General features: G+C 41.1%; 1 protein-coding gene across 4 annotated transcripts in view; it reads right to left on the minus strand.

The window, feature by feature from the left end:
- The window catches only part of tsc1b (TSC complex subunit 1b), an 85,508-nt gene that overhangs the window by 39,552 nt on the left and 20,212 nt on the right, over positions 1-25,744 (minus strand). For 3 of the 4 annotated variants that reach the window (XR_010795562.1, XR_010795560.1, XR_010795561.1), the window contains 11 exons: positions 25,317-25,360; positions 23,425-23,591; positions 22,203-22,385; positions 19,963-20,073; positions 19,336-19,458; positions 17,712-17,899; positions 16,544-16,717; positions 13,299-13,892; positions 8,176-8,305; positions 7,251-7,328; positions 1,099-1,216 (listed from right to left, as the gene is read on the minus strand). Coding sequence is in view for 1 of the 4 variants with exons in the window: in XM_066646760.1 (XP_066502857.1) it covers positions 13,334-13,892; positions 16,544-16,717; positions 17,712-17,899; positions 19,336-19,458; positions 19,963-20,073; positions 22,203-22,385; positions 23,425-23,591; positions 25,317-25,360 (1,549 nt within the window). In the remaining 3 variants the exon portion in view is untranslated. Of the gene's footprint in view, positions 1-1,098; positions 1,217-7,250; positions 7,329-8,175; positions 8,306-10,115; positions 13,893-16,543; positions 16,718-17,711; positions 17,900-19,335; positions 19,459-19,962; positions 20,074-22,202; positions 22,386-23,424; positions 23,592-25,316; positions 25,361-25,744 lie in introns of those variants that run through there. The other variant, XM_066646760.1, reaches the window with a different exon arrangement.

Here is a 25,744-nt window from a genome sequence, read left to right on the forward strand (position 1 = left end):
CTGTGAAGGTTAATTTTGGTAAGTGGCGCGCACACAAGAACACACCTGCACGTATATACACACTGTAGTCATGAATTACGAGACCAGAATGAACCCATAAGAGAGAATTTTGTTAGCTGTAGGCCTGCCTATCTCTACACTAAGGAGCAATGCACGTTGCCTTTTTATGCTGCCCTTTGATCAGCTTCTTTTACAGTGGCTAAGCCGGAAATATAGGCATGGAAAACTGGTTCTAGATCAGTGGAGAAAGAGTGCAGGAGTGAATAGCGAGCACGGAACAGTAGGCCTTTATTAGCTTACAGCATTGTGTATGCCAGGGACTTGACTCCGCCGTACATATGCAGCTGCACTTTATCACAGGACGCTAATGAGAGCTAACGCTAGCGGAGCACAGACGTCCACCAGCGGCCTCGTACATTCGTCAGCAGCCGCAATTATTCAGCTGATATTTCTACCCAGGCTTTTCAGTTGAAAACACATGCAGAAGATAATTAAAGAAGTCGAGCTTGCCGTGCTACATCTTTGTTAATATTTTCATGTTCATACAAACTAAAGCCACCGTCTGTTTTATATGTGTGGCACAATTCACTGATCCCAATTTCAGGATTGTTAGCAGCACTGATGCTAACCTTAGGAAATGGACCATAGCACTTGTCTCCAACGTACTGCAATGACCTCTAGTGTAAATTAATGTTTGCAACTCAAAACTGTTGCTATGTGAAACAAGAGTAGCTTAACAAAACACTGATATCCAAGAGGTGTCACCGTTTGCTTGGATTTTATGTAAAAAAAAAAATAAATGTTTGTTCTGACCACCATTTTGTAAGAAACAGAAAAGTATTACAATTGCATTAATAACTGTAACATTGTTTTTTGTAGTGAATGTGTAGATGAAGTGTTAATATTGCGACTGTGACACCCCCATGTCAGCCCATGGCCCTACACCAGTATAAAACTACAAATAAAATAACTCTGGAAACTACTAGACGTTAAAGAAGTGAACCCTGTGTTGTTATACATTGGGACCAGAAGCTGAGCATAGCATGAGATTCATTCCCTTTATTTTGTGTCCAAACTAATGTTGAAGGACAAACTTACAAAGTGTTGTTGGAAGCAGTGGCCTGAGGCATCGTGAGGATTCTCTGATCCTTGGACGATCGCAGAGTTCAGAGGAGAGGCCGGCCCGTAAAGATCTGATGCGTTACGCGAGACGTCTCTACGGGGAGAGAGACAAAGCACCACATTATGATTCAGTTACGTGCCGTATCAGTTGCACACTAATTAAACACTGCTCTGACTCAACGGCCCTGAAGTGATTTGTCAATCATCCTGAGGTGAAGTATCAGGTCCCGTTAGCTGCCACTCACAGACAGAGAGAGCCCGGCCTGGCGGGTAGTCCTCAGCCCGCCACCCTGGCACATGGGGCACATTTCTAACGCGGTTTAAACGAGCGAAACTGAAAGTGTGCAAAACCCTGGCGGAGTTCCATGCCGTTTATGCAGATTAAGGGATGAATAAACAAATAAAATTTATAACTACTACCAGACATTAGCCTGGGGGGGATTCGCATTCCATTACCAGATTAGACAAATATAAAAATTGCAAGGCAGTCATCTTAAAAAGACAGAGTGAGTTAAAAGATGCCAAGCTATGGGGGGAAAAGTTAAGTCATTTCAATTACACAACTCATAATGAGAAAAAAAAAACACACACACACACTTGCATTATTTAGTGATAGCTAATCCTTCCATAAAGAAAATGACACTTATAAGGGATGCTAAAACCCCCTTGATAACAGGCAAACTACCCCTAATTGTGAGCTACTAATTACACATTTATGCCAAGAATAGACTACAACAACTGAGCTTACACACAGAGACCTCACCGAAGGCAAAGTTAAAGTGCTGTCAGCTGGTGGAGAGAAGATGACTCAAGCTGACATTCGTTCCTATGGGAGCAGTGGCTCAGGAGGATGTGCTCTAGAGGGATACACAGGTGTAGCTACAGAAAGTTGGCCTGAAACAGATCGTGGCAGCAAAGTGACAGAGGATTCAGACTCCAGCAGTGTGTGGTGACACCACAATCATTTCTCCTTTGAGGTCCAGGTCACTTGATATCAAAGTCACTTTCAGGCCTGCGTTGCACAGTAACAGCGCCAGGAAGGGCAAGTAAAAGGATAAACTATCAACCAAAACTCCTCCTATATAGAAGATCAGGACACTACAAAGGATTAAGGACCCTAACCTCTTTAACATTGCGTAATGGTTAATGGATAATTGTTGATGAAGTGTATTTTTGTCTATTTCATCTGACACTGACAACTTCTAAATGCTAAACTAAATCAATGACTGATTATACACATCATTTAGCTTTTTTCTCATTTGCACTTACCACTTCTCAGCATTATTAAGCCTTTAAAACCTTTCCTACTTTCCTTATTCCCCTTCATCACAGGGAAATTAAATCAATTTGTACTCAACTCTCACCTCAATTCACTTTGTCAGTCTACTTTAAAAACAAAATAAATAAAATCAGTGTGAGTAGAGTACAGAATGGCAGTAAGTCTAGCCTTACAGAACTACAGAGACAGCAGAGTGCAATCTCAGTCAAACAGCAGTTCCTAACGCAATCTGCAGCATGATCTTTAGCTCAGCTCCCTAACGCTGTCTGTGCAGTACAGCCCCGAACAGTGCGTATTGATTTCTATAGCTCTGTGTTGCCCAGTTCCTGCGCACTGAAGTAGGCTGCTGGAGAGTGTGTGTTGCCCCGGGGCGATCTGCGAGCTTCGCCGTGTTCCAGGCTTTGATCAGCGTTCAGCCAGCTGATTAACATATGCACACACTCTTCCTCCCTTTGTCGTTGTGCCTGCTAATAAATCTATGGCTTCCCGCCTCTCGCTGCGATGTGCAGCGGGCTGGGAATCAATCAGCGTGATACACACACCAGCCCACATGCAAATTGGGGAGGCATGCACACCTCAGAAAACAGGACGCATCTCTTTGTGTGAATTCTTAAATTCTGCTGAAGGCTCCACACCAATTTTTTTTTTTTTTTCATTAAATCAGTTGAGTTCTGTTTGAATAATTTGACACAGTTCTAACGCTAGGCTGTGTATGTCTTTAAAACCCTTACACAAAAGAGAAATCATAAATAGGTTATAAGGGAATTAAACTGTGTCATGTGCAGGCTTCTAAATAGTCACAAAATGCACAGCCATCTAGAGAGTGTCCCGTACAGAAGACACATTAGTCTTGGGACAGAACGGAACCCAAAGCAACGTTTCCTGTTTTTGCCAAAGCTAGCTGTGTATTACACTCATTAATTACTGACATTTGGGCCTGTGACTTCCTCCTTTAGACTGCACTGGCACTCACTGGGGCTCAGTTTAACCGCTGGGGCATCTGGGAGCTCCACACATTAAAGCCACTAGCTACAGCTGAAAGTGGGGCAGTTATCTTCCTGCTACTTCAAGGCCTAGCTGACAATTTATGTCCTTGTGTATTATATTAGTCACTAGCCAAAATAAAATAATATTTAAAAAAAATGTAATATAAACTATTATCCAAAAAAAACAATATTTCCAAAACTGGAATGAGATTAAAAGTAGGCAATTGCGTTATATTTATGTTTATTGCGCTCAATTATTAATATATAATGTGGAATATACCGTATTTAAAAAAAGAACTGCATTTCAGAGCTGTGCAGTGTGTTAATGTATTTACATATTCAATAATTTAGGCATCATTGTTTTTGTTAGTGTTTGTATTAGACCTTTTTCAAGCGCCGACTTTAACCTAAAAAATGTAATATTGTGCTGCATATGCACAAAGAAAATGTACAGATATTCTCTGATATTATATTTGAATATCTGGAAACAGAGGCACTGCTTCTATGGAAACCTGGGATCAAGTGTTTTGGGCACTTTACAGTTGTGTATCAAAAAATATATCATTAATGTGAATTTTTTTCCAGAGCTGCCTCTCAGCTTCTACACAAGTCGTGGAAGTATAAGAGCAGGAGGCGAGAAGAGAGAAGCACGGCTCAAGCACAAACTTCAAACTGCAAGCACCAGCGGAGGCGGAGAGGAGACAGGAGTTGAAGTAACCCTCGATAAACAAGCCAAGAAGAGCGACCTTTAAGTTTGGAGCGAGGGCCCCATTAAAACGGAGTCTGACTTGCTGCTGGGATGCGCACCGTCTAACCGTAGAAAAAGCAAAAGCAATCCCCACAGTGGCAGCAGCCAGGCAATCAGCAGCACGCTGTGCAGAGTTGTGCTGAAGATGACCTGCCGCTTCCACGGCAGCAGAGGTGAAACCGACTCAACGTGTTGATGAGGGATCCACAAACATCAGACGGGTAGGCCGGTCCTCTCCCTGACCTGCTGCAACCGGTCCTACTCCCAACACCTGCGCTCTGTTTGGCCCCGTGTCTTAGTGTGGATTGGCAAATATCGATCACGGTGGTGTTCGTAAAACTCTCCCTCCAGGTTTGAGGGGTGATTACGGTCAGGCCCAGCTGATGCAGCTGATGCGTTCGTGCTCTAACTCTAATAAGCCAAACGCTGCACACACTTCGTATGTGACATGGGGTGGGGGTGTATCCGTTTAGACTGTGCTCGAGAACTGACGAGTCCAAACAGTGGGACAGCCTACTGAAAACATTTTTGGGTTCTTGGATTATCCACTTCAACACTAATTCATCACTCTCTGAACTACGCAAGAACTGCGCAAAAAAACAACGTAGAAATCACTCATTTTTCTAAATATTCCTAAAGAGAAAATATTTACTGTTTCTGAAACTAAAATCCAAAAAAATTAGCTCCATTAGCTTTCATATTTGAGGAAGCTAAATAAACAAATAAGCTAGTGTTTATGTCCAACTCAAAGCTATGAATGTGGCTGTCTAAGAAAAGGACACAGAACACTGCACTAGAACATCAGTGCAGTTTTCTCAGATTCAGAGTAATGTCTTAAAACTGACGAGTCTAAACTTGTAGCTCTGGGAGTTCTTGGATCCCAAGAAACAGAAATAAAGCAACCACCTTCAAAGCCTGGACTTAAGGCTGAATTATATTACAAATATTATATATTATATATGTTATATACTACAGAGGTGAACTGTAAGAACTAGTACATATAATAAATATTATTATTCATCTGTACTTTTAAGACTAAATATCCAGAACCTATAGATCAGAACTATAAATCACTCATACTTTGAGAGAACTCAGACTTCCATGTAATTGCCTTAGGATTTAATAGGTTTGGGAATTTAAGGGGTTAAGGATTTTGTTCGTCTAAATAGCGAGATTAAGAACCGTTTCCGAAAAAGCGAGGTTAAAAAAAATGTGGGATAACCCATCCGTCACATGGATGTACCACACTGACCGCACTCCGCTTGGAATGTTTCCTCATTTCCAGCACATCCCTTTCCCGTGGCATTTTCTTTGTCAAATAGCCTCTGCAGTGCTGAACAGCACAAGTGGACTGAAGGCTCCAGCCAGCTCTCTCCCCTCTCTGAGTGTTTGCAATACGAACGGAGTCTTATTAATTAAAGCTATGAGGCAGACTTTGACAGGGGCTCCCGAGCGGCAAGCGGTGTGGATCTTGGCGCTGACCTGGCCCAGGGGGGAAGGTGGAGTGGGGGCTATAGCAGGAGCCTTTTTGAGGCAGGAGGAGGTGAGTTGGTGAGGGGGGTGGGGGGTTGCGACTGAGACAGAGGCGGGGGCTGGCTCCATGCTGGCAGCCAGGCCTTCCACGTCTGCGTGCCCGCTTTGAAGTGTCACCTTGAGGAAAGAGTCGATGGCCGGGAAGCAGGGAGAGCAGGAGCAATGAAAGGAGTGGCACTGCTAGCATTGCCAGACACGGTGCTTTAATATTACATGGGCTCGCGTCCATCTCTCTACACACGCAGGATATTGCTTCTGCTTGATTTATTCAGAAAGTGGAGCTTTCTCTCCTCTTTTCATGCTGTGGTGCAACACCTGGGCAGGTTTTAGCCAGGCGCTCTCTGCAACTTTCACCGGGTGGACAGACGCCGTGTGTCCATCACAAACAAAGTTAGCCTGAAGCCCGGGCTGTGATTAAGACGCCTGAAATATGAATCGGACGGGACATCTGACACAAGGCTGCGTCAAGCCAAATCTAACAGAGGTTGCGGCTAGAACTGTCAGCCTGTGTGTTTACGACCTAAAAACGTTATAATAAAGCCAGGGATTCTCTTTAGAACCGTAAGCACTCGGAGAACCATTTGACTTGCCAATTTAAATAGGTCTAAAAACCGTAAAGGACTTTTTCAATGGCACATTTCAGCACTGTATAGAACCCTTTTTGGTTGTAGATGTTTAGATGTGCAATACGGCTCAGGAAATAACAACTGAAATCCTGTTATTTGTAAAATAGAAACAAAAACGGATCTCAAACAAACACTAAATTAGAAACTGTTCGTTCACACGGCGCATGAAGCAGTTTATCGAGCGACGCACATCAAGCCGCTATCAATATTCCATAGGAGAGGACGAGAAGAGGGTGTTTTGTTGGGATGCCGAAGAATCTGAAAACAGTGAAGAAGGTGTGTTGAAATACAGAGGAGACACAAACACGGCAACACTGTTTATGCTCATTTTTTTTTAAAGACGTCCCAGTTCACAAATAGCAGTGTTAACTCCCCTGATTATCACTGACATCTGAAGCCTTTTATCCTTCATTCCATCTAGTTTTTTTTTTATTTTTTTAAATCAGATTTAACCCAAACGGGCATCCTTTAATGGCCCCCTTTTTTAGAAAAGCTAAAAGAGGATGATAATTAAAATAATTAAGCCACAGGGATTGGTTCACTCTAGCACTCTCTCCCACTTCCTCTCTTACTCGCATCCTTTATTCTCTTCTCTGAAGTTCTGTATCTACTCTGCTTACTCATTCAGAAACTGTAGAATCACACACACACACACACACCACCCTCAGTTAATTGCATTAACTCTTAACTCTAAGATTCAGACTTTTTTTTTTCTTCCCCCGCTACTGGAGTTAGTGTCAGCCGTCTAAAGCCGATACTGAGGGGAGGGCCTGGAGATAAACAGGCTTTAAGCTGCGTATTTCTCCAGCCTATTCCTGCATTACTTTTCATTAAACCAAACATAAAATACGGGGGAAAAGTATTCCTCGTTTTTATAATTATTTATTCATGGACTTTTAAGCTTTTAATGAGGACAAATGAAGTCATGATTCAGTGTCAGTGTGAAGTGTGCTTACAAAAAAAATGATCTTGTTTTGCATTCCTCCTCTCCGGCGTGTGTCCGTGTGGAATAAGCGTTTAGATACAGCCGAGGCCTGAAAAGCACAGTAAGAGAGAATGACACTCCAGATACATCATATCTTTACGCACATCACAGGACTCAGAGATACACAATCGTTCAGTAATCCGCTTTTTATTAAAACTGTGAGTAAGCTCTGATTTACATTTATGGACACAACGAGGGCTTAAATTGATGGTTTTAAACATTTTAGACAGTTTGTGGGTTAAATGAGTGCAATAATAAATGTTCTAATAATAACAATCTAATTATGATCACTGAGATTTGCTGATTTGGGGCTCTTCAATTTTTTCAATTATTCACAGGTCCATAAACTTTAGCATATATTTATGTGTGTGTGTATTAAACACACACACACACTTAGACAGCCCTTTTCTGTACTTTGCCTTATTTCAAGAGGAAATAATAAAAGCCCAGTCAAAAGTTTGTATGGATTTTTTGCGTTAACTCCATGAGCCTGTCTATGTCCTGACGTGTTCACAGGGTTACACTTTTCAAGTTGGCAAGAGGACGGAAGTGAGAGAGAGAGAGAGAGAGAGAGAGATGAGGGATGAGGGATGAGGGAAGGAAGGAGAAGAAGAAATCCCTTTGCAGTGACTACTAAAGATTTATATTTAAAATTTCATACACTCTTTGAGAACATTGAGGAGCAATTTCGTATTTGCACTGACATCTAATTTCTCACGTAGAGAATGAAATCACAAATTGCTGTGGATTCCCTCCGCGTCCAATTAGCCCGCATCAGCCGCCTGACCCTCGCAGCGCTGTTAAATTAATCATGCCGTCTCCACCTCCGTCAGGAAATCCTACACATATGCACACGTTTGATAAACTCATCACACGCACTCGCTTTTATAACTTACACTGTTTCCTCTCCTCCCGCCGCCAGCAAAACACAGGGACGAAAACCCCGAGACACACAAACAGCGAGGACCCAGGGACACCACCTCTGCACAGCGCTCTCGCCTCCCGTCTCTCCACCACATCATACACCTTTACACAAAAGAAGACTGACACTGTAGTTCTGGAATCACTGAAGTCAAATTTGGCCAAAGTGGAAAAATATCATACATTAAATATAACATATTTCTGAATGATTTGAGGTGAAATACCCCGTTCTGAGGAAATTATGCTACTGAACCGTATCTATTTAAGGAGGTTGTAAGAAAACACGTCCAAAGTCGTTAGCTAGCATAGCTATGCTAGCTACATGACAGGCTAAAGCTTCAACACCAAACGGTTGCTATCGCTAGATATTTTTTATTGTTTTAATTATATTTCTGAGAACTTCTGAAAATTAAATATTGTGAAAAGGTCGCCACTAAATCTATGGATAGAGGTTAAAATGCCGTGTAATAACCGTTAGCAAATACTAATAATAATAATACTAATAATAAACTCCTCGTTTCCAAAATAGATTTTTTTTAATGAAACGCAAGGAAAATTTTAAAGACCCTGGTTAAACTTTGGGACATTCCAAAAGCTGTAAAATTCAAATGTAAACAGATAAGTTACCGTTAGTGACCGTTAGTGATAGCATAGAAAGGTGGGGTCCCCCAAAGCAGGATTTCTCATTTTAGCCAAATAGCTAACCTAGCATAACGTGTCCAATTAAAAAAAGAAAAGAAAGAAAACGTCAATAAGTATGGGTTAAAGTTATCTAGCGATAGATATCCTAGTTAGACAACTTGTGTATATCATGCTTTGTGGAACAGCTCTCATGCTTGTCGTTATTTGAAATAAACGTTGACTTAGACACCTGAGGAAACCTGAAACTGTCCATCTGTCTGTTAACATTTTTTGACAAGATTTAAACACTTAATAACGTAGCTACGTATATGATATTTGTTTCCTTCCCCATAAAAAATGTGCCAAGTTGGAGTTAAAAGGCGGTAGACGTTTCCACGTCTTTAACGACACAGTAAAACCTAAATGGGGTCCTACTCCTTATACAGTGCACTACAGAGATCATTAAAATGGACTACTACTACCGATTGTGCGGGAAAGTTCTGTCAAATATCTAAATACTAGGTATTTAGACCTACCTCTAACAGCTAATATGTGTATTAATATTCAATAACTCACTATTGTAGATGCAAAAGACATGTTCTGCGTAGTGCACTACCTATCATACATAGGGAGTATGACATTTGGCATGTGTCCTTAGCTTCGGTATATAATGCCAAAAGATCATCCAATTTGTAAGGTCTACTTTATTTTATTCTACAATATAAGAATGTTATAAATCCCTACTAAATTTACCGTTTGTGTATTATGTATCATTCACAGGTTAGCCCAGACTTTTTAAACAGTGGACAATATGCAGTCTGTCAGCTAAGAAAAAAAAAAAAAAAAACAGTACAAACTAGACTAAACAGCGTATTTGAAGGTTAAATTACACCTAAATACAGCAGGATTAAACGGTCTCTAGCTTCGTTTCAGTCTGAAACACCTGTGGATTGATGGACAATAATCAGCAGAAAGCTCTTGCTCAACTGGAGCAACATTGCCATCTTGTGGCCAGAGTAAAGAACTTCAGCAAGGTCCGCTTAACGTTTCTGTTTTCATTCATTTCTAGCCCTTAACATTATCTGGACTCTTTAGGCCGTTTACTGAGGCTTTAATGACTATATATATATATATATATATATATATATATATATATATATATATATATTATCCCTGCTCATGCTAAGCATAAAACATCGTAGAGGAAAGGGGATAAAATATGATTTCCCATTTATTTTGCCCATAAACTCAAGGTTAGACAATCATTCAGACCACACCACATTCTATAGTGCAAAACATTGAAGACGATTTTATTTTCATCTTTCACAGTTAACACAGGCAACTGCTTTCAGAATTCCCCTCTCCATTCAGAGGAGGTGCAATTGAAATGTTCTACTCAGTTCTCACTGATTGTACCTTCTATCTTGGTATGTTGTTGTAGTTCCTATTGTTGGCATTTAAAGTGAATTGTTCTACATGCTTTAGATAGCAAGGCAGAAGGGATGACAGCAGAGACTTCAAGAGGACAACAGGATTTGTCGATTTCATACAGAGCCAGGAAGCCCACCTTCACAATGATCTCAGGTACTCCAAAGCCAACAAACGGCTGGATATACTGTGCACCTGTATTCTGAACTGTGCCCTCAATACCACGGTCTACCTTCTTCCTTTCTTTATACAGCAATAACAGTAAACAAGGCGGCCATACTGGGTTAGATAACTGTAAACTGATTAGCAAAAAGAACCAGTATGTATTAGTTTTCAAACTGTCCTTTCTAAATTTGAATTCTTTATGTGATATGCAAATAAAAAGGCAGATAAAACTTAAGTAAACAAAACTCCTCTGGCGCACTGAGATACCAGACATATAATATTTGGCATTTTAAAGTCAAGATAAGTGGCAAAGGCCTTAAACAGTGATATACTGAAAGTAAATACATGCAAAATGTTATACTGGCTTTGCACGTTTTCTTTTTTTGCTGCTGTTTAATGTTATGTTTCATCTTTCTCATATAAAAAGAACCCATATCACACTTTGTCCCTTGTATTTTACATTTTCCTTGACTTCCATTTACTAGGGTGACCAGATCTGAGATGGTGAAAAAGAGGACACGTCTCGGGAGGGGGGGGGGGGGTCGACTACTGACGTGCAGGCTGACCAATTAAGTGTTTACAGAGAAGGTTATCGACCAATAACGGTAGCTCTACAGTCAGACCGTCCAATCAGAAGATTTTAGGCTACTTCACCACGCCCCCTTCTCACTCAAGCGAACCAATCGGAGTAGGGGAGGGCGGGACTAGTTTGTGAACGAAACTTCTCGAAGTTCTGTGTAAGCTCTAGAAAAACAAAATGCCGGACGTTTGTGAAATTTCGCCCGGACGTTTTTTTAAGGCTAAAAATGAGGACGTCTGGGTAAAAGAGGACGTCTGGTCACCCTACATTTACAGCATTTTTGGGGGCTTATTTCAATTATCATATATAAACATGTCCTATCTTTATTTATCCTTTCGAGCTACAGAGGCTGTTGTTACTATGCCATCTTTAAGACTGATATATAGTCAGTTCTGGCCCTGTATCCCAGGCTTACATTTGCAGCCTGAAAGGCTGGTGTAAAACGGTTGTTTTTTTATATATAAGTTTCCATATTTATACTTTGTTGTATGTAATGTTATTTTAAAAAAAATAAAATGTTGTTTTCAATTATGTGGATCATGTAATGCTTTGTTTTACCACATTCTGTTAAAATATGCTGTGCATTTGGAATGGAACTAGATCTCATTTGTGGCCTGAGGTATTCACAGGGGGCTGTATCTCACAGTGCTGGGCAGATAAAGTCCTTTGGCCAGATGCTAATAATAATAATAATAATAATAATTTAACCAACTTACTGGAGGAAAACCGTTTGAGAGGGAACACTTATTATATTCATTATTATTGTGATAAAAATTACATTTTCACAGCATATTGTGGATGTCAGTAAACACAGACCACCTATGTATTTTACAAGAGAGAGCAGATGTAGTTGGGTTTACCTGCATTTAGCAAAGGTGTAGCACTGAATTAATATATTTTTAAAAGCCTGATACGGCTGGCTCATGTGTTCCAACAAATCAAACCCCAGCAAAACAAACACTGAGGGAAAATGTCTTGAAATGTCATGGTATAATTTTTGCGATACCATCCACCCCTAGAGAAGAGTTAGCAAATGGGATTTGATATTCAAGTGTTAGTACCAATATACCTACTAGTGCAATGCTTATTATACTGATGAGAGGAAACCACAGAACAAGCCTAAAGATCTGGACCATGAAGATACAATAGCAGGTCTTTAAGGAGGAGATGTGACCGTTTTTTACCGTCACTCTGCTACCATCACTATATACTTTAATTGGGTTTTGTACTTGGAGGGACAGGTGTTATTTAGAAAGCTTGTTTTGTTTGTACGCTTACTTGCTTGTGATTAACGTTAATACTTTTCTTTTACCAAGAAGGCAGTATGTCACAAAGTAGAGACAAAAAATAAATAATTTGAAAAATTCTAGCAATATAAAAGAACCTCTGCTAAACTACACACCCCTCTCACTCACTCATACTGAATACCATACACACATTCATACATTCTCTCTCTCTCTCATCATGTAAAAACATGCCCACCAGGGCCGAAAGATTAACCGATTTCCTTTCGAAATTGCAATTTAAAAGTACATTTTAAAAAATGGAAAATGCTGTAATGTTAATCATTGTAACCTGATACACACAGCTCGCATTCTCTCTATAGATGACTTAGCCCAGGGTTGCCAGATCCTGGCCCTGGAGATCTAAACATCCTGCAGTGTTAAGCTCCAGCCGCAATCTAACACACCTGATCCAGGTAATGAAGGCCTGAACTCCCCAGTGAGGTAGATCTCCATGAGGCGGATTTGGCAGCCCTGAGCAAGACAAGTCAGAAGCAAATAATCACCCACAAGAGGCGTACATGACATGACATACTACGTTCAAGTGGATGGGGCGGGGGGGGTTACATTTAGTCCTAAAATCACATTTCGTGTGTTTTCTAAAATCATTCAGCCCTAAAGCGCAACATGCACCTCACAGAGCTCTGTCTGTACACACATTAACCCAGAAATCACTCTGCCTTCCGCACTGCTTCTGTTTCTTTCATACAACAAGAGACCCACACACACTAGATCTGGGACTCCACGAGGTTTTCAGAATGTACTGCTAATTTAGCAGATGTAAGGGCAAATGGATGAACGTTGTGGGGTTTCAGGAGGATGACCCACTGAGTGACTCTCTGCACGGGAATAGTTTCTTGTAAATCCAAGCCTTTCATATCTCCAGTTTTTTGGCGAGAATCGTAACAGTCCCCAAATCCTGTTGTCCACTTGAGGGAATGGGACAAGTAACACTGAAATCAAAAGAGTCCTGCATAATCCGATCTCAGCTTGCAGCTTTCTTCATTGACTAACTCCTTACCCAAACTTTCTCGGTCTCTTGGTCTCTCTGTCACTCTAGCTGTGCTCCTGATGTGTTTCATTGTAGTCCATAATCCGTAGCTGTTGTTGTCTGGGCGGAGTCGACACAGCGCTGGCTCTGCCTCCTTCTCGGCTGGTGGCCCTCTGCAGGCAGTGGCTCTGGGCCTCTTTAGCCACTGTGGGGAGGGTGGACCCAGGTGTGGTCTTTATAGGGTGCTCTACACAGTGCTCAGTCTTTAGACCCTGCGAAAGGCCTGTGAGCTGAGGACGCAAGAAATCGCCTTCATCGCACTGACTCTCGCTCTTGTTGCGGAACAGCTCACGTGCCCTCATGCCCAAGAAGCTCTTGGCACTGGGGTAAGAGCCCACGGTGAGGGGTGTAGCCGGAGAGGGGGCTGGAGGTCCGGGGGGTCCCAATGGAACGTGTGGTCGAAGAGGTGGCGGCTCTACCAGCACCGGAGGAGGAGTGTTTCTGCTGCCATTAACAGACTTGACTTGTCCCGATGGTAAAATGCTACCGTTACCATGCAGAGACAGAGAAGACTTCGTGTCCACTTTGGAGGCTGCTTTAACTGGTCCATCCACCACCATCACACTGTGGGACACAAAGGCATTTCAAATCAGTTCAAAAACAATCCCAGTTTTTATTTAAAAAAATAATAATAAATTAAGTTTTTCATTTAAACATATTTAAAGTTCACTGATTGGGAGTGGTCTAAATAGTGCTCATAATGAGAAGAAAGAATAAAAAGACACAAGCACGGCTAATATTTCAGCCTGTTGGATCATACGTGCAGATTCCTTTGGTGTTACAACATCCAAAGCAGTGGAGACTAGTCTAGAATTTCAATACACTATAAATAGGAGAAATTAGAGACTAGCCTGATCCGATCCTATATTGGTACTGGGTCGGATATAAATGTCATTCACTCACTGGATATCGGACGGAGAGGGCAGATCCATTTAACAATTCATATTCCTGCCTGCAGTTTCGCTGGACCATGAACCAGACGTAATATAACGTAATCAGACACATCACCTCTCCAGGTTCCGTTCCACATTTTACAGTGAACCCGCAGCAACTTCAATATGTAACTAAGTTCCCGTACACAGTGGTTGTGTTTACAGGCAAAACAGATTTTGGAAATGTGTGTGTGTGTGTGTGTGTGTGGAAATAAAAGTGCGGAGAAAACTCTCAGTATAGACAAATATTTCTGAAAGTGCAGAAAAATCCTCGACATATTTACGTAGAATATATATGTACTATCTTCTGATAGTAAATGCTGTGTGGTCTATTTCAGCCTCATAATGTACACTTTAATATTTTCATTGTTGTTGGTTTTGTATTTATGTGAAGCAAGCTCTACACCATCTGTATATGGATCAGCAGTTGCGTATATGGATTGGATCAGATTTGAAACGAGCAAATAGAAACTAGGCAAGCCTACCTTAGCCAGACCGCCATTAGCCATATAGCCATTGTTACAGAGGTTTTTCTGGCATTTCAAAAACAGGAAAGCCCAAAATACATACCCTGGTCACTGGAAGGTCTGGAGAAGCTTTGGTGCTTTAGTGTCTTTGTTTACAATAATAAACTATTAAAACATCCATTCATTCATTGTCTGTAACCACTTATCCAGTTCAGGGTCACGGTGGGTCCAGAGCCTACCTGGAATCATTGGGCGCAAGGCGGGAATACACCCTGGAGGGGGCGCCAGTCCTTCACAGGGCAACACACATTCGCTCACAACCTACCAACGTGTGTTTTTGGACTGTGGGAGGAAACCCACACAGACACAGAGAGAACACACCACACTCCTCACAGACAGTCACCCGGAGGAAACCCACACAGACACAGAGAGAACACACCACACTCCTCACAGACAGTCACCCGGAGGAAACCCACACAAACACAGAGAGAACACACCACACTCCTCACAGACAGTCACCCGGAGCAGGAATTCAACCCACAACATCCAGGTACCTGGAGCTGTGTGACTGCGACACTAAATGCTGTGCCACCGTGCCGCCCCACTATTAAAACAATGTATCTTATTTTGTCAGTTGCTGACAGTGTGTGAGAGCATGGAAAGCCTGTTATTTTCTGTTCAGACAAAGCTACAAAACTGAAGCACTGTGTTCGATGAGACGACATTACAGCAGCTCGATTACCAGAAAGCAACAAGAGAACATTTAAGTTTGTGAACATTTCTAAAACCAAGCGCTTTAACATTTAATCAGTAATCTACACTCGATAAAGGAACAGGGCATCGCTGGAAACTAGATATTTATTACTGACTTACATTGCTATAAGGATAAAACTGTGCTGTAACTAATAAACAGACTCGTTTATTTTGAGTAACACCTCGCTGTTATGTTCTGGCTTTAATCATCCAGAAATTTTGCCTATTTTCGTGTAAAGTTAATAAACAAAAAGCTGTGCAGATGTAATTTACTCGTCAGAAAGTCAGTAACGGTGAGATATGTCCGTGTATTCCTGACGTTATAGGGACAGACAAGATGTCTTTGTTTGTTAAATATATAGTAAAAAAAAAGGCTTTGTCACAGAAACATTCTCCAAACATAAAGAAGAGACTATGAAAAATATCACCTCAACAACGTTCAACACATTTCCGTTCAAGGCTCCAGTAAAACACTGAGCTGCTCGCCGCGGTGGATGGTGGAGCTACAGCGCTGAAGCAGCACGACCGTGTCCCAATTCAGCTATTAACACACTGACCCCTTGAACACGCTTTTTTATAGGTTCCAAAAAGAGTACATTTCCAGAGAAAAGAGAACCTCTGGTCACCGCGTAACGGTTCCAAATGTAGCTCACGAACAGGAATGTGAAATATGGTTGAACTAACAACAGACAGTGTAGTGGCGCCACCTTAAGTTCTCTCTGTGAAATACAGCTGAATTAACAGTTCCTACTCGCGCATGCATATTTTAACATTAGATGTCAGTCAGCGTAAATGCCTCTTCTAGGCCGGCCCAGGAAAAAAAATATGGATCTGTACATCACTAGCCAAAATTAGACTGATAAAAACATCTATATCTATCTATATATATATATATTTATTATCTACAGGAGGAAAAACCTTTTTTCTTTTAATCTTAGTCTACAGTGTCAATGTCAGTGCGTTTAACATACTGTGAAATCAGTGGCAGCTTTCGAATTTGTTAAATTCCGTACATAAACATCAACTGTCTGAAGATAAATAACCAAAAGTAAGTGAGCTTCACCTGGTCTCTGGGGAGCCACTGTGCTCTTTAGCGTCCCCAGCTGGTAAAGCTGCAGCAGTTGCAGCAGGAGCCTCCGTCTCCAGTCGGCTGTAGAGCTGTAGCAGCTCGGTCTGGAGAACCTGAGTCACGCACCTCTGAGTCTGGTACCTGCTCTCAGACGCCTGCAACTCCTCCCTAAAAAAGGGGTGAGAGAAGCGAGGCTATCTTCACAAATGCAGAAAAACACAAGAGACACCTGGCATGGAGGAAGAACGTTCTAGGGCATAACTCTACAGTGTCAGCCGAGACCATAGGCAAACACACGCTCTATTTGCATAGTGGCAGTTCATGTGACCACACAGTTGTCAAATGTGTTATTCTGGTCAGTTAGAATAATATACCTCCATTGTGGTTGGGAATATGCAAATCAACTCTTTCCAGTTATGGTTTCCATAACCGCTTTCCAGTTTTTCCTGTTCTATGTGAAGGATCAATCCAGAAATTACTCACAATTTTACATGGCATTGTTCACTTCCTTAAACTCTGAATGTTGAAAAACATTTATGATGTTTACCAGACTGCTTTATGCGCAATAGGCCACATATTAAACAACGTTCAGGTAGATGTGGTTTTACTTTACACATTTATCTAGATAAAATACATCTCCTAAAAAAACTAATCTGATTTATCTATTGATTACACATCTTCATCAAAAATGTAGATTTCCAACACCATGATTATTATAATACAGGATCCAGTGAAGACTTAATTTCCATTGCTAAGCTGCTTTACTGCTGTTAAATTGGGCCACAATGCAGGATTTTAAACCTCCCTTTAGACCCATTTTCCTCTTTGGAAGTGAATTTCCAGTTGGGAACTCAACCAGGATGGATAGATGTAGGATATGGCGTGGATGATCTAGGAGTGAGTGAGTCAACCTTTAGGCTTCCAAGCTGGCTCCAGTGTAACAAAAACACTCTCATATTTTCTCTCAAAATGTGCAAGAATACTGAAGTGTGGCTGGTCAGGAACAAAAGTGAGCGAGAGATTCCAACAATAACCAACGAGAGCGAGAGAAACTAGGCAACAGAGAAAATAAGTAGAGACATGTGCCCTCGGTTTTAGAAACCGTGTTACGATTTTAATGCTGTGGAGTCTAGGGCCACGTTTACTGAGAGCATGTCCATACTTGGCCTGGCACTTGACGTCCTCCAGAAACTTCTTCTGCTCTGCGATTAGATGTTCTTTCTTGGAGAGCTGCGTCTCCAGCTCAGCAACTCTGTGCTGGGCTGCATCCAGCTTCTGGCTTTGCAACAGCAGACTTTGCTTCAGCCACTCCACCTCCTTTCCCAAGGACACCTGCAACATCTGGACCTCCTGGAGAGCATAAGGGGGGCAATAGTAAAGTTAAAATAAATAAAATAAAATACAATGTTTCCATTAAACTTCATGATGAGATTAAGACCACCCCCATAAAGTCCCTATGTATCAAGCAGTGGCTTGGAGCATAACCTGGTGATGCATATGCTGTCATTTAAAGACATTCCCCTCAAGTATCAACAAACACCAAGTCAGTTCAAGAACTAAGAACTTTATGTTTGGTATGGTATGGACATGTGTGTGTGTGTGTGTGTGTGTGTATGTTATTCTTGTCTAGCTCTGTGACACCTCTTGACCTTTGCTTTATTTCTGTTTAACCCCGTGACCCCTCTTGACACACGTATTATATGGTGTCTATATGTACATACCTATATTTGAACCCAGCTGCTCAGCTCACATTACATATCAGCTCAACTATGTGTTTAAAAACTATATATAGTGAGTGAATCCTTTTAAGTTCCAGGATGTAGCTCCTCGTGTTGATTATGCGCAGAAGAGAGAAGGAACCATAAAATAGCCTCTTCCTAAAACTGACATTTGACCTGGTTTAAAGCTCTTTCATTCAAGTTTCACTCAGCATTAGGTTTGGAATTAGCCTTGAATTGTCATTTCCACTCCCTCAAGGCTAGACTCATACCTACTAAACTGGGAAGAGACCTGAAGCCTGAAACGGAAAGCCAAATTCATTCCAAAAGCATATTTAGAGTGAATAACATTTAACCTCTTAGCCCTACCCCTCCATTTTGCCTAGGGGGTAGGGGTTTCTTAATTCTTGTTGGGAAAGAGGGGTGGGGCCAAGGGAGAGGGCTACATGCCCCTTAAAAAGGAGATTTTTCAGGAGCACACTTCAAGCAAAGAACTATGAATGTCTTGTGAATCATTAGTAAGATGACTGCGCAAACGACCAATGAATGTCAGTATTTCCTCATTTATCTTAGTTAAATGCAGTTTCAGTGCATTGTCCTTTTACTTCAAGCATAAAATGTTGATAGCAGTTTGCCTGTCTTTACTGCAGCATTTAAGGTTAAACTGGAAGTTTTGAACAAAAATCCACAAAATAAGCAGCTGAATACAGCTTTATCACGACTAGTTAAGCGTGGGTGTCAATATGACAGAGGCATTTTGAAGGCACTACATTAAAGTCCAGAAGCTCTTCTCTGAATCGCTGTAGACTGGCAGCACAGCTCTTTGTGTTTTGATGATGTATCAGGCACTCAACTGTTCCATTTGGCACACTTTAACACAGTTGCACGGGGCAAGACAACACTCAATAACAAGGGGTAGGAGTAAAGTTAAGAAATTGGATTCAACCTTAAAACCCTCAGTAGCTCACTTGCTGGTTCAGATAATAAAGAAAGCTTGTACAGTCCATGAGCATATAGTAGCATCCCTAGACAAGATCAAATAAAATGTAATGTTGGTTTCATACACACCTTGCTAACGTCTGGGCCTCCTTGCTGGAGCTCCTGAACACACAGTTTATGTGCCTCCCCCAGCAGCAGCAACTGTTTGTTCAAGAAGCTCAGCTGCTGTTGGGTACTCTCACTTGATGACAACTAAAAGATAAAGTAAACAAAACAAAACAAAAAAAAAAAAGAGAAAGTTAGATGTTTACTAATTAAAAAACATCAAACACTAAAAACTAAAAAAAATTTCAAAATCTCTGCTTAATTTTTTACTTTTTTAAAGGTCAGAATTGTTCACAACAGTGGTGTCATTCATTCATTCATTATCTGTAAGCGCTTAACCAGTTCAGGGTCGCGGTGGGTCCAGAGCCTACCCAGAATCATTGGGCGGAAGGCGGGAACACACCCAGGAGGGGGCGCCGGTCCTTCAGTGGTGACATCCAAATTGTTATAATCTCTATTCAAGCTTTTATCTCAAAATATTTATACATTTATGCTCCTGAATAAACATTCATGGAAAAGGAATCGCTGTTTCTCTACAATTGTATACAAAACTAATCTTTCCATCAGTGTTTTTGTTGAATTTCACTGTAAAGTTTTATATTTTACTAAATTCAGTTTCAGAGGTTATTTTATTTATTTATTTTTTAATACCTTGGACGTAAGCTGGTTCAGTTGATGCCCTGTATGGCACACTTGGTTATTGGCCCTCTGTAGCTCTGCCTCCATCTCCCCCATCCTCTTCTGACACTCCTGTAACTTACTCTGAAAACACACACACAGTCAGCATAATAAATATACACAGAATATTAATTTAATGTAGCAAATAGTTTTCTAAAGCTGTTGTGTGCGTTTGTGTTAAAAAGTTATGAGATGAAATGCATAGGCGTCTTGCATTCAATGTGCTTCTTTGGCATTGTTCTTCATGATAATGCTATATGATATACCCACACAAACATCTCACATGTATTATAGTTTTAATGTGTGTGCAAGTGGAGGGAAAATACTGAACTATACATTGGACATAACAGTATTATATGGTGTCTATATGTACATACCTACATTTGAACCCAGCTGCTCAGCTCACATTACATATCAGCTCAACTATGTGTTTAAAAACTATATATAGTGAGTGAATCCTTTTAAGTTCCAGGATGTAGCTCCTCGTGTTGATTATGCGCAGAAGAGAGAAGGAATCATAAAATAGCCTCTTCCTAAAACTGACATTTGACCTGGTTTAAAGCTCTTTCATTCAAGTTTCACTCAGCATTAGGTTTGGAATTAGCTTTGAATTGTCATTTCCACTCCCTCAAGGCTAGACTCATACCTACTAAACTGGGAAGAGACCTGAAGCCTGAAACGGAAAGCCAAATTCATTCCAAAAGCATATTTAGAGTGAATAACATTTAACCTCTTAGCCCTACCCCTCCATTTTGCCTAGGGGGTAGGGGTTTCTTAATTCTTGTTGGGAAAGAGGGGTGGGGCCAAGGGAGAGGGCTACATGCCCCTTAAAAAGGAGATTTTTCAGGAGCACACTTCAAGCAAAGAACTATGAATGTCTTGTGAATCATTAGTAAGATGACTGCGCAAACAACCAATGAATGTCAGCATTTCCTCATTTATCTTAGTTAAATGCAGTTTCAGTGCATTGTCCTTTTACTTCAAGCATAAAATGTTGATAGCAGTTTGCCTGTCTTTACTGCAGCATTTAAGGTTAAACTGGAAGTTTTGAACAAGACATAAGACATAACGTTCCTTCCCTATTCTAAAAAGTCCGCTTAACTGTACAAACATCAGTAGCATTTCTCAACTTATCACGGACCTGTCTCACTGCTATATATAGGTATGTATTTCTTGATGTGTCCGTGACATAACACTGGCATTACAACACAGCAGCCTCTCAATATCTCAACACCTCAGCTGAGATAACAGGTGCCTACCGAGACATTATCAAGCAATAACGAACAGTAAAATTCATGCAGGACTGATATGTAAACTCTGTGGTGACAGAGTGTATTTAGTTTTATAATGTTTTTTACATTCCAGTAGCTATACACGCTTTTAGTTTGTAGCATAAGCATTTTACCTCAGAAATGAATGCTTACTCTGTTTTAACACACTAACTTAAATGGGTAGTTGAATGAGTTGTGTGTAAACTCTGCAGTTATGTAGCAGTCTTTCCCCTAATTCCGGCCACTGCCGTATATGGTACAATTCCGCTCTCTCTCTTCGCCAATCGCATTGGGTAAAACAATAAAACAAAAAGTCTTACAAGAAATCACACATCTAAACAATATTTAAGTATCTCTAACAGTGTTGTAATTCGTTGTGTGCAAAACTGCATGTAGAACACAACACACTTCCATTTCGCGACGGATATTTCCCCTAAGTGTAAAAGTTAGCTTAGCGGTTAGCTTCCTTTTCTCTGAGGGGAAAATCTACCGCCATTGTAGTCCTTACATGTAGAGTACGGATACCAACTCAGGACAAACAATCTCATTGTGAACCTCTCAAAACCACTGAATGTGGTAGCAACGGTCTCGTTTGACTGTCACAAGCAGGGGTGGTGGCCGAAGTTAGGGGGCGATAATCTTAGCAGCATTGGCACCTACTTTAAAAGAAAATGTGTTTGTTTTTAGATAAAAACACTTTTGTTTAAGTCAAGCATGTCTTGGACATTAACCTACACATATTTGACTCCTGAAAAATGTTGATTTGAGTGAGTAAAGTACTTCTATTTATTTACAGTTAGCTTAGATTTCCAATATTGTAATTAAAGTGGCCGGAAGTTGGGGTAACTATGCTAGCAGGACCATGATATAGCACGTCTGACCTAAGCTTGTCCAATAATGTATATTTAGACAAGTAATAACCAGCAATGGAAAGAGCAGTACTTGTAACTCCTGGTTCTTTGTGTAGTAGTCATCACGGCTCTGCTGGAGCTGGCGGATCTGACTGTGAAGACGAGTGACCACAGTCTCACGGTCGTCCCACAGCTGTCTGTAGCGCTGCTGTTCCACCTGCAGACTTTCACGCAGGGACGTGATTTCCACATTCTGTAGATTCAGTTGATCCTTCTACACACACAACACACACAAGCAATTCAGTTCTTGCCTTTAAAAAGTCATGTATATTTTTATATAACTTTAACATTGAATAAATAAAACAGATTAGTCAAAAACATTCTCAGCACAGTAAATGAACAGTGAAACTCTAGACTGGCCATATTGGTGCACTTTTTAGTTCTACAATGACAGACTGTAGTCCATCTGTTTCTTTGCCTAGTGTGTTAGCCCTTTTCACCCTTTCACCCAAAAGAATCAAGACCCTCACAGGACCCCCACAGAGCTGGTATTATCATTCTCAGCACTGCAGTGTCACTGTCATGGTGGTGGCATCCTGACCACTGATGAAGGACTATAGAATGGACTAATACGAACTGTGCAGCGACAAATGAGCTATTGTTTCTGGGTTAGCATACAGAGACAGCAGTGTCTCTCTCACACACACACACTAATGTAGTACTGGGAATGATCCAACACCGATATCATACCTGCTCTGTGAGGGTCCTATGGGTGCCCCGATCTTTAAATAAAAGTGTGAAAGGGGGTTAACAAAGAATGGAGGGCTACAAATGGGACACAATCTCGGAATCACTGGGTGCAAGGCAGGAAAACAGCTCTGGGTGGGCGCCTGGCCTACACAGGGTGACACATACTCACACATTCACTCACACACTATGTACATTTATGAGTCGCCAATCCACCTACCAACATGTGTTTTTGGACCGTGGGAGAAAACCCACGGAGACAGAGAGAACACCAAATTCCTAACAGACATTCACCCGAAGCAGTGTGACAGCGACAATAACCTGCTGGGCCACCTTGCCGTACAGTTGTAGAAAAAGAGAGAGCACCTCTATGGTGATTTTGCAAATACTTGTGTCTAAATATAATAAGCAGTAAATCCTCAACGTCTCATGGAAGCAACCCCTCAGCGATCAAACAATAACCAACAGTTATGCTTCTTCAGGAATTAATATTTACTCTGAAGTTATGTGAAACAGGAAGTCAGCATGCTGAGTGTTTAATGTGTATGTGTATGTGGAGAATTTACCATGGCGTTGTTCTGCTCCTCCAGTGCTGTGGCGTTGATGATGCGGCGGAGGAGGCGGCGGTTGCGTACGGCATGCTGCTCGCGTTTGTAACGTTCATAGAGTAGCTGATTATGCAGCAACAGGAGTTGACTGCGCAGAGTCTGGAGCTCATCCAAAGGAGCAGAACCTGGGGGTGGGGGGGAACAAGTGACAGGCAGCAAAGGAAAAGGGGTTGAAAAAGGAATAGTTGGAACAAAGCATTAAAGAAAGTGCAAAAAGAAGGAAATGAAAGGAAAGAAATGTGGGAGGAAAAAGTAGATAAAAGTTTTGCACACCAGAGATTAAAGAAAAAGAAGGAATATCGCAGTTAAACCTCTGCTGAGGCCTGCTGTATGCCCTCAGAGCACACACACAATACACAGCCTCTTCACAACACTGCTCCTCACAATCACAAATACATGACTCCTATAACTTGCATAACTGCAGGGCTGTATTTAATTCAAATAAATACAGTTGCCAGCACAATATCCTGGGTTTCTTTTTTTATTTATTCACCATTACCACAGTCATCATCTGTTTGTCATTAGACTTATTTTGTGATAAGTCTGTGGGTGATTAACACGCATTTGTGACACTTTCATGTGCTCAATATGTGTTTTTGGAACTTTGAGGTAAAGAGTTTTACTTCTTTTAAAATATAACAAGCGTGCATTTCAGAATTGGGAGGGAGCCTAAAAACATTACAGCACACAAATCTATGGCTGGTATACCTGAGTCCACTGTTAGCGTGTGATAACGGAGAACCAGAAGTTATAGGAGTAATCTGTAATACTGACAAATGTTTAAAATGGGAACTACAATTCAAAACAGTGGAAAGAGCCATCTGCCCCCTCTTCCCCAGATGAGAAGATTGACCAGGTTGCCAGTTTGAGGAAAACTGAACATACACAAACAAGCAAGAGACAAATTTAAGAACTTTGGACCATTGTAACTTTAAAAAACGTGTCATAATCAACATTTACACAGAAATGTGTACAGTATTTTCTATTTACTCTCTAAATCCATCTTAAATATTTATAATGGGTAAGGGCTAGATTTTATAAACAATTGTTTTGTAACAATTCTTATTTTACACAGTCCACAGAGAAACACTTTAATCTGACCATTTCTTTAAAACAATGGTATTTATATGTTTCAATCATTTTATTTACCTTCTTCAAAAGCCTTACACTTTTCAATAATCACATAAGCATCTGTACTACATATTTTTTATGTTTTCTGTTTTTAAAAGATTGGCTGATACCTGTTCAGGAAAAAAAAAATGCCAATTTAAGTCTGTCTTGTAGTCTTGCTGCTTCTGAGCTGCCTCCATCTAGTTTTAACCTGTCTCTGGTCAAGGAGATTTTAAAAAGGGCACTGAGGTTTTTATGGGTCCAGTATAATCTAACATTATCCCTGTTCACTTCCTGGTCACGTCCTGGCTAAAGGAAATGTTTGTTTTAGCCATTTTGTGTACCTGGCAACCCAGTCGGTTTGGATTCTAACGTGATTGGACAGAGGGAAGCTCAAGCCGAATTTCCAATAGAGCTCCGTTAAGGAATAGGCACTTCTCAAATAGAATATACCAGCCACAGCACTACTCTCAGAGACACCAGTGCTTCAATTTCGCCTCTTTCGTTAATCTATGATCACACACCCTGGACATTTATGACTGAGTACAGTAAATAGATTACAGATTGCTCCTTTAAACATCTCTGTCCTAAAGTATAATCATACTTCAGGCACATCAAACAGATGCTGGAAAGATGCAGCACTTGGCCTGCAGCAGAAAACACACATGGAAAGACTGTACTCTGAAAGTTCTGCACTTCCTCACAAGTTACCAGAAGTGCACTCGCGTAATGTTGTTTACCTCCAAAGTGGGTCCAGTCAGCTGACTTGCTTGGCAGAGGTAATCTGAAAAAAGATTACATAAACGAGAGGGTCAGCAGGGTCAGCTATGTGACAGAATATTAAGCACACATGTGGTCTGTCAGAGTCCACAGGCCCTCCTGACCCCGAGAATGAAAATACCTAAGCTTGAACAAGCCCAGCTTCAGTCCATTTAAAATCACTCAGCTATGGTGAGCAGACGAAAGACCGAGGTAGTGAACAAGAGAGAGAGAGAGCAAGAGGGAGATAGAGAGAGAGGAGCTCTGTTCTGTGCTGACACTGGTGCTGTTGAGTAGTTGGTTGTTTTGTGGGCCAGTGTAGGAAGATCAGGACAAAGGCTGCTGTTGTTTCATAGCAAGAGGAAGATGATACGTCAGCGCTGCTATGAACTTCGCTCTGTTTAGTTTA

This window comes from Hoplias malabaricus, chromosome 15, assembly GCF_029633855.1.
Source record: "Hoplias malabaricus isolate fHopMal1 chromosome 15, fHopMal1.hap1, whole genome shotgun sequence".
Classification (NCBI taxonomy): Eukaryota; Metazoa; Chordata; class Actinopteri; order Characiformes; family Erythrinidae; genus Hoplias; species Hoplias malabaricus.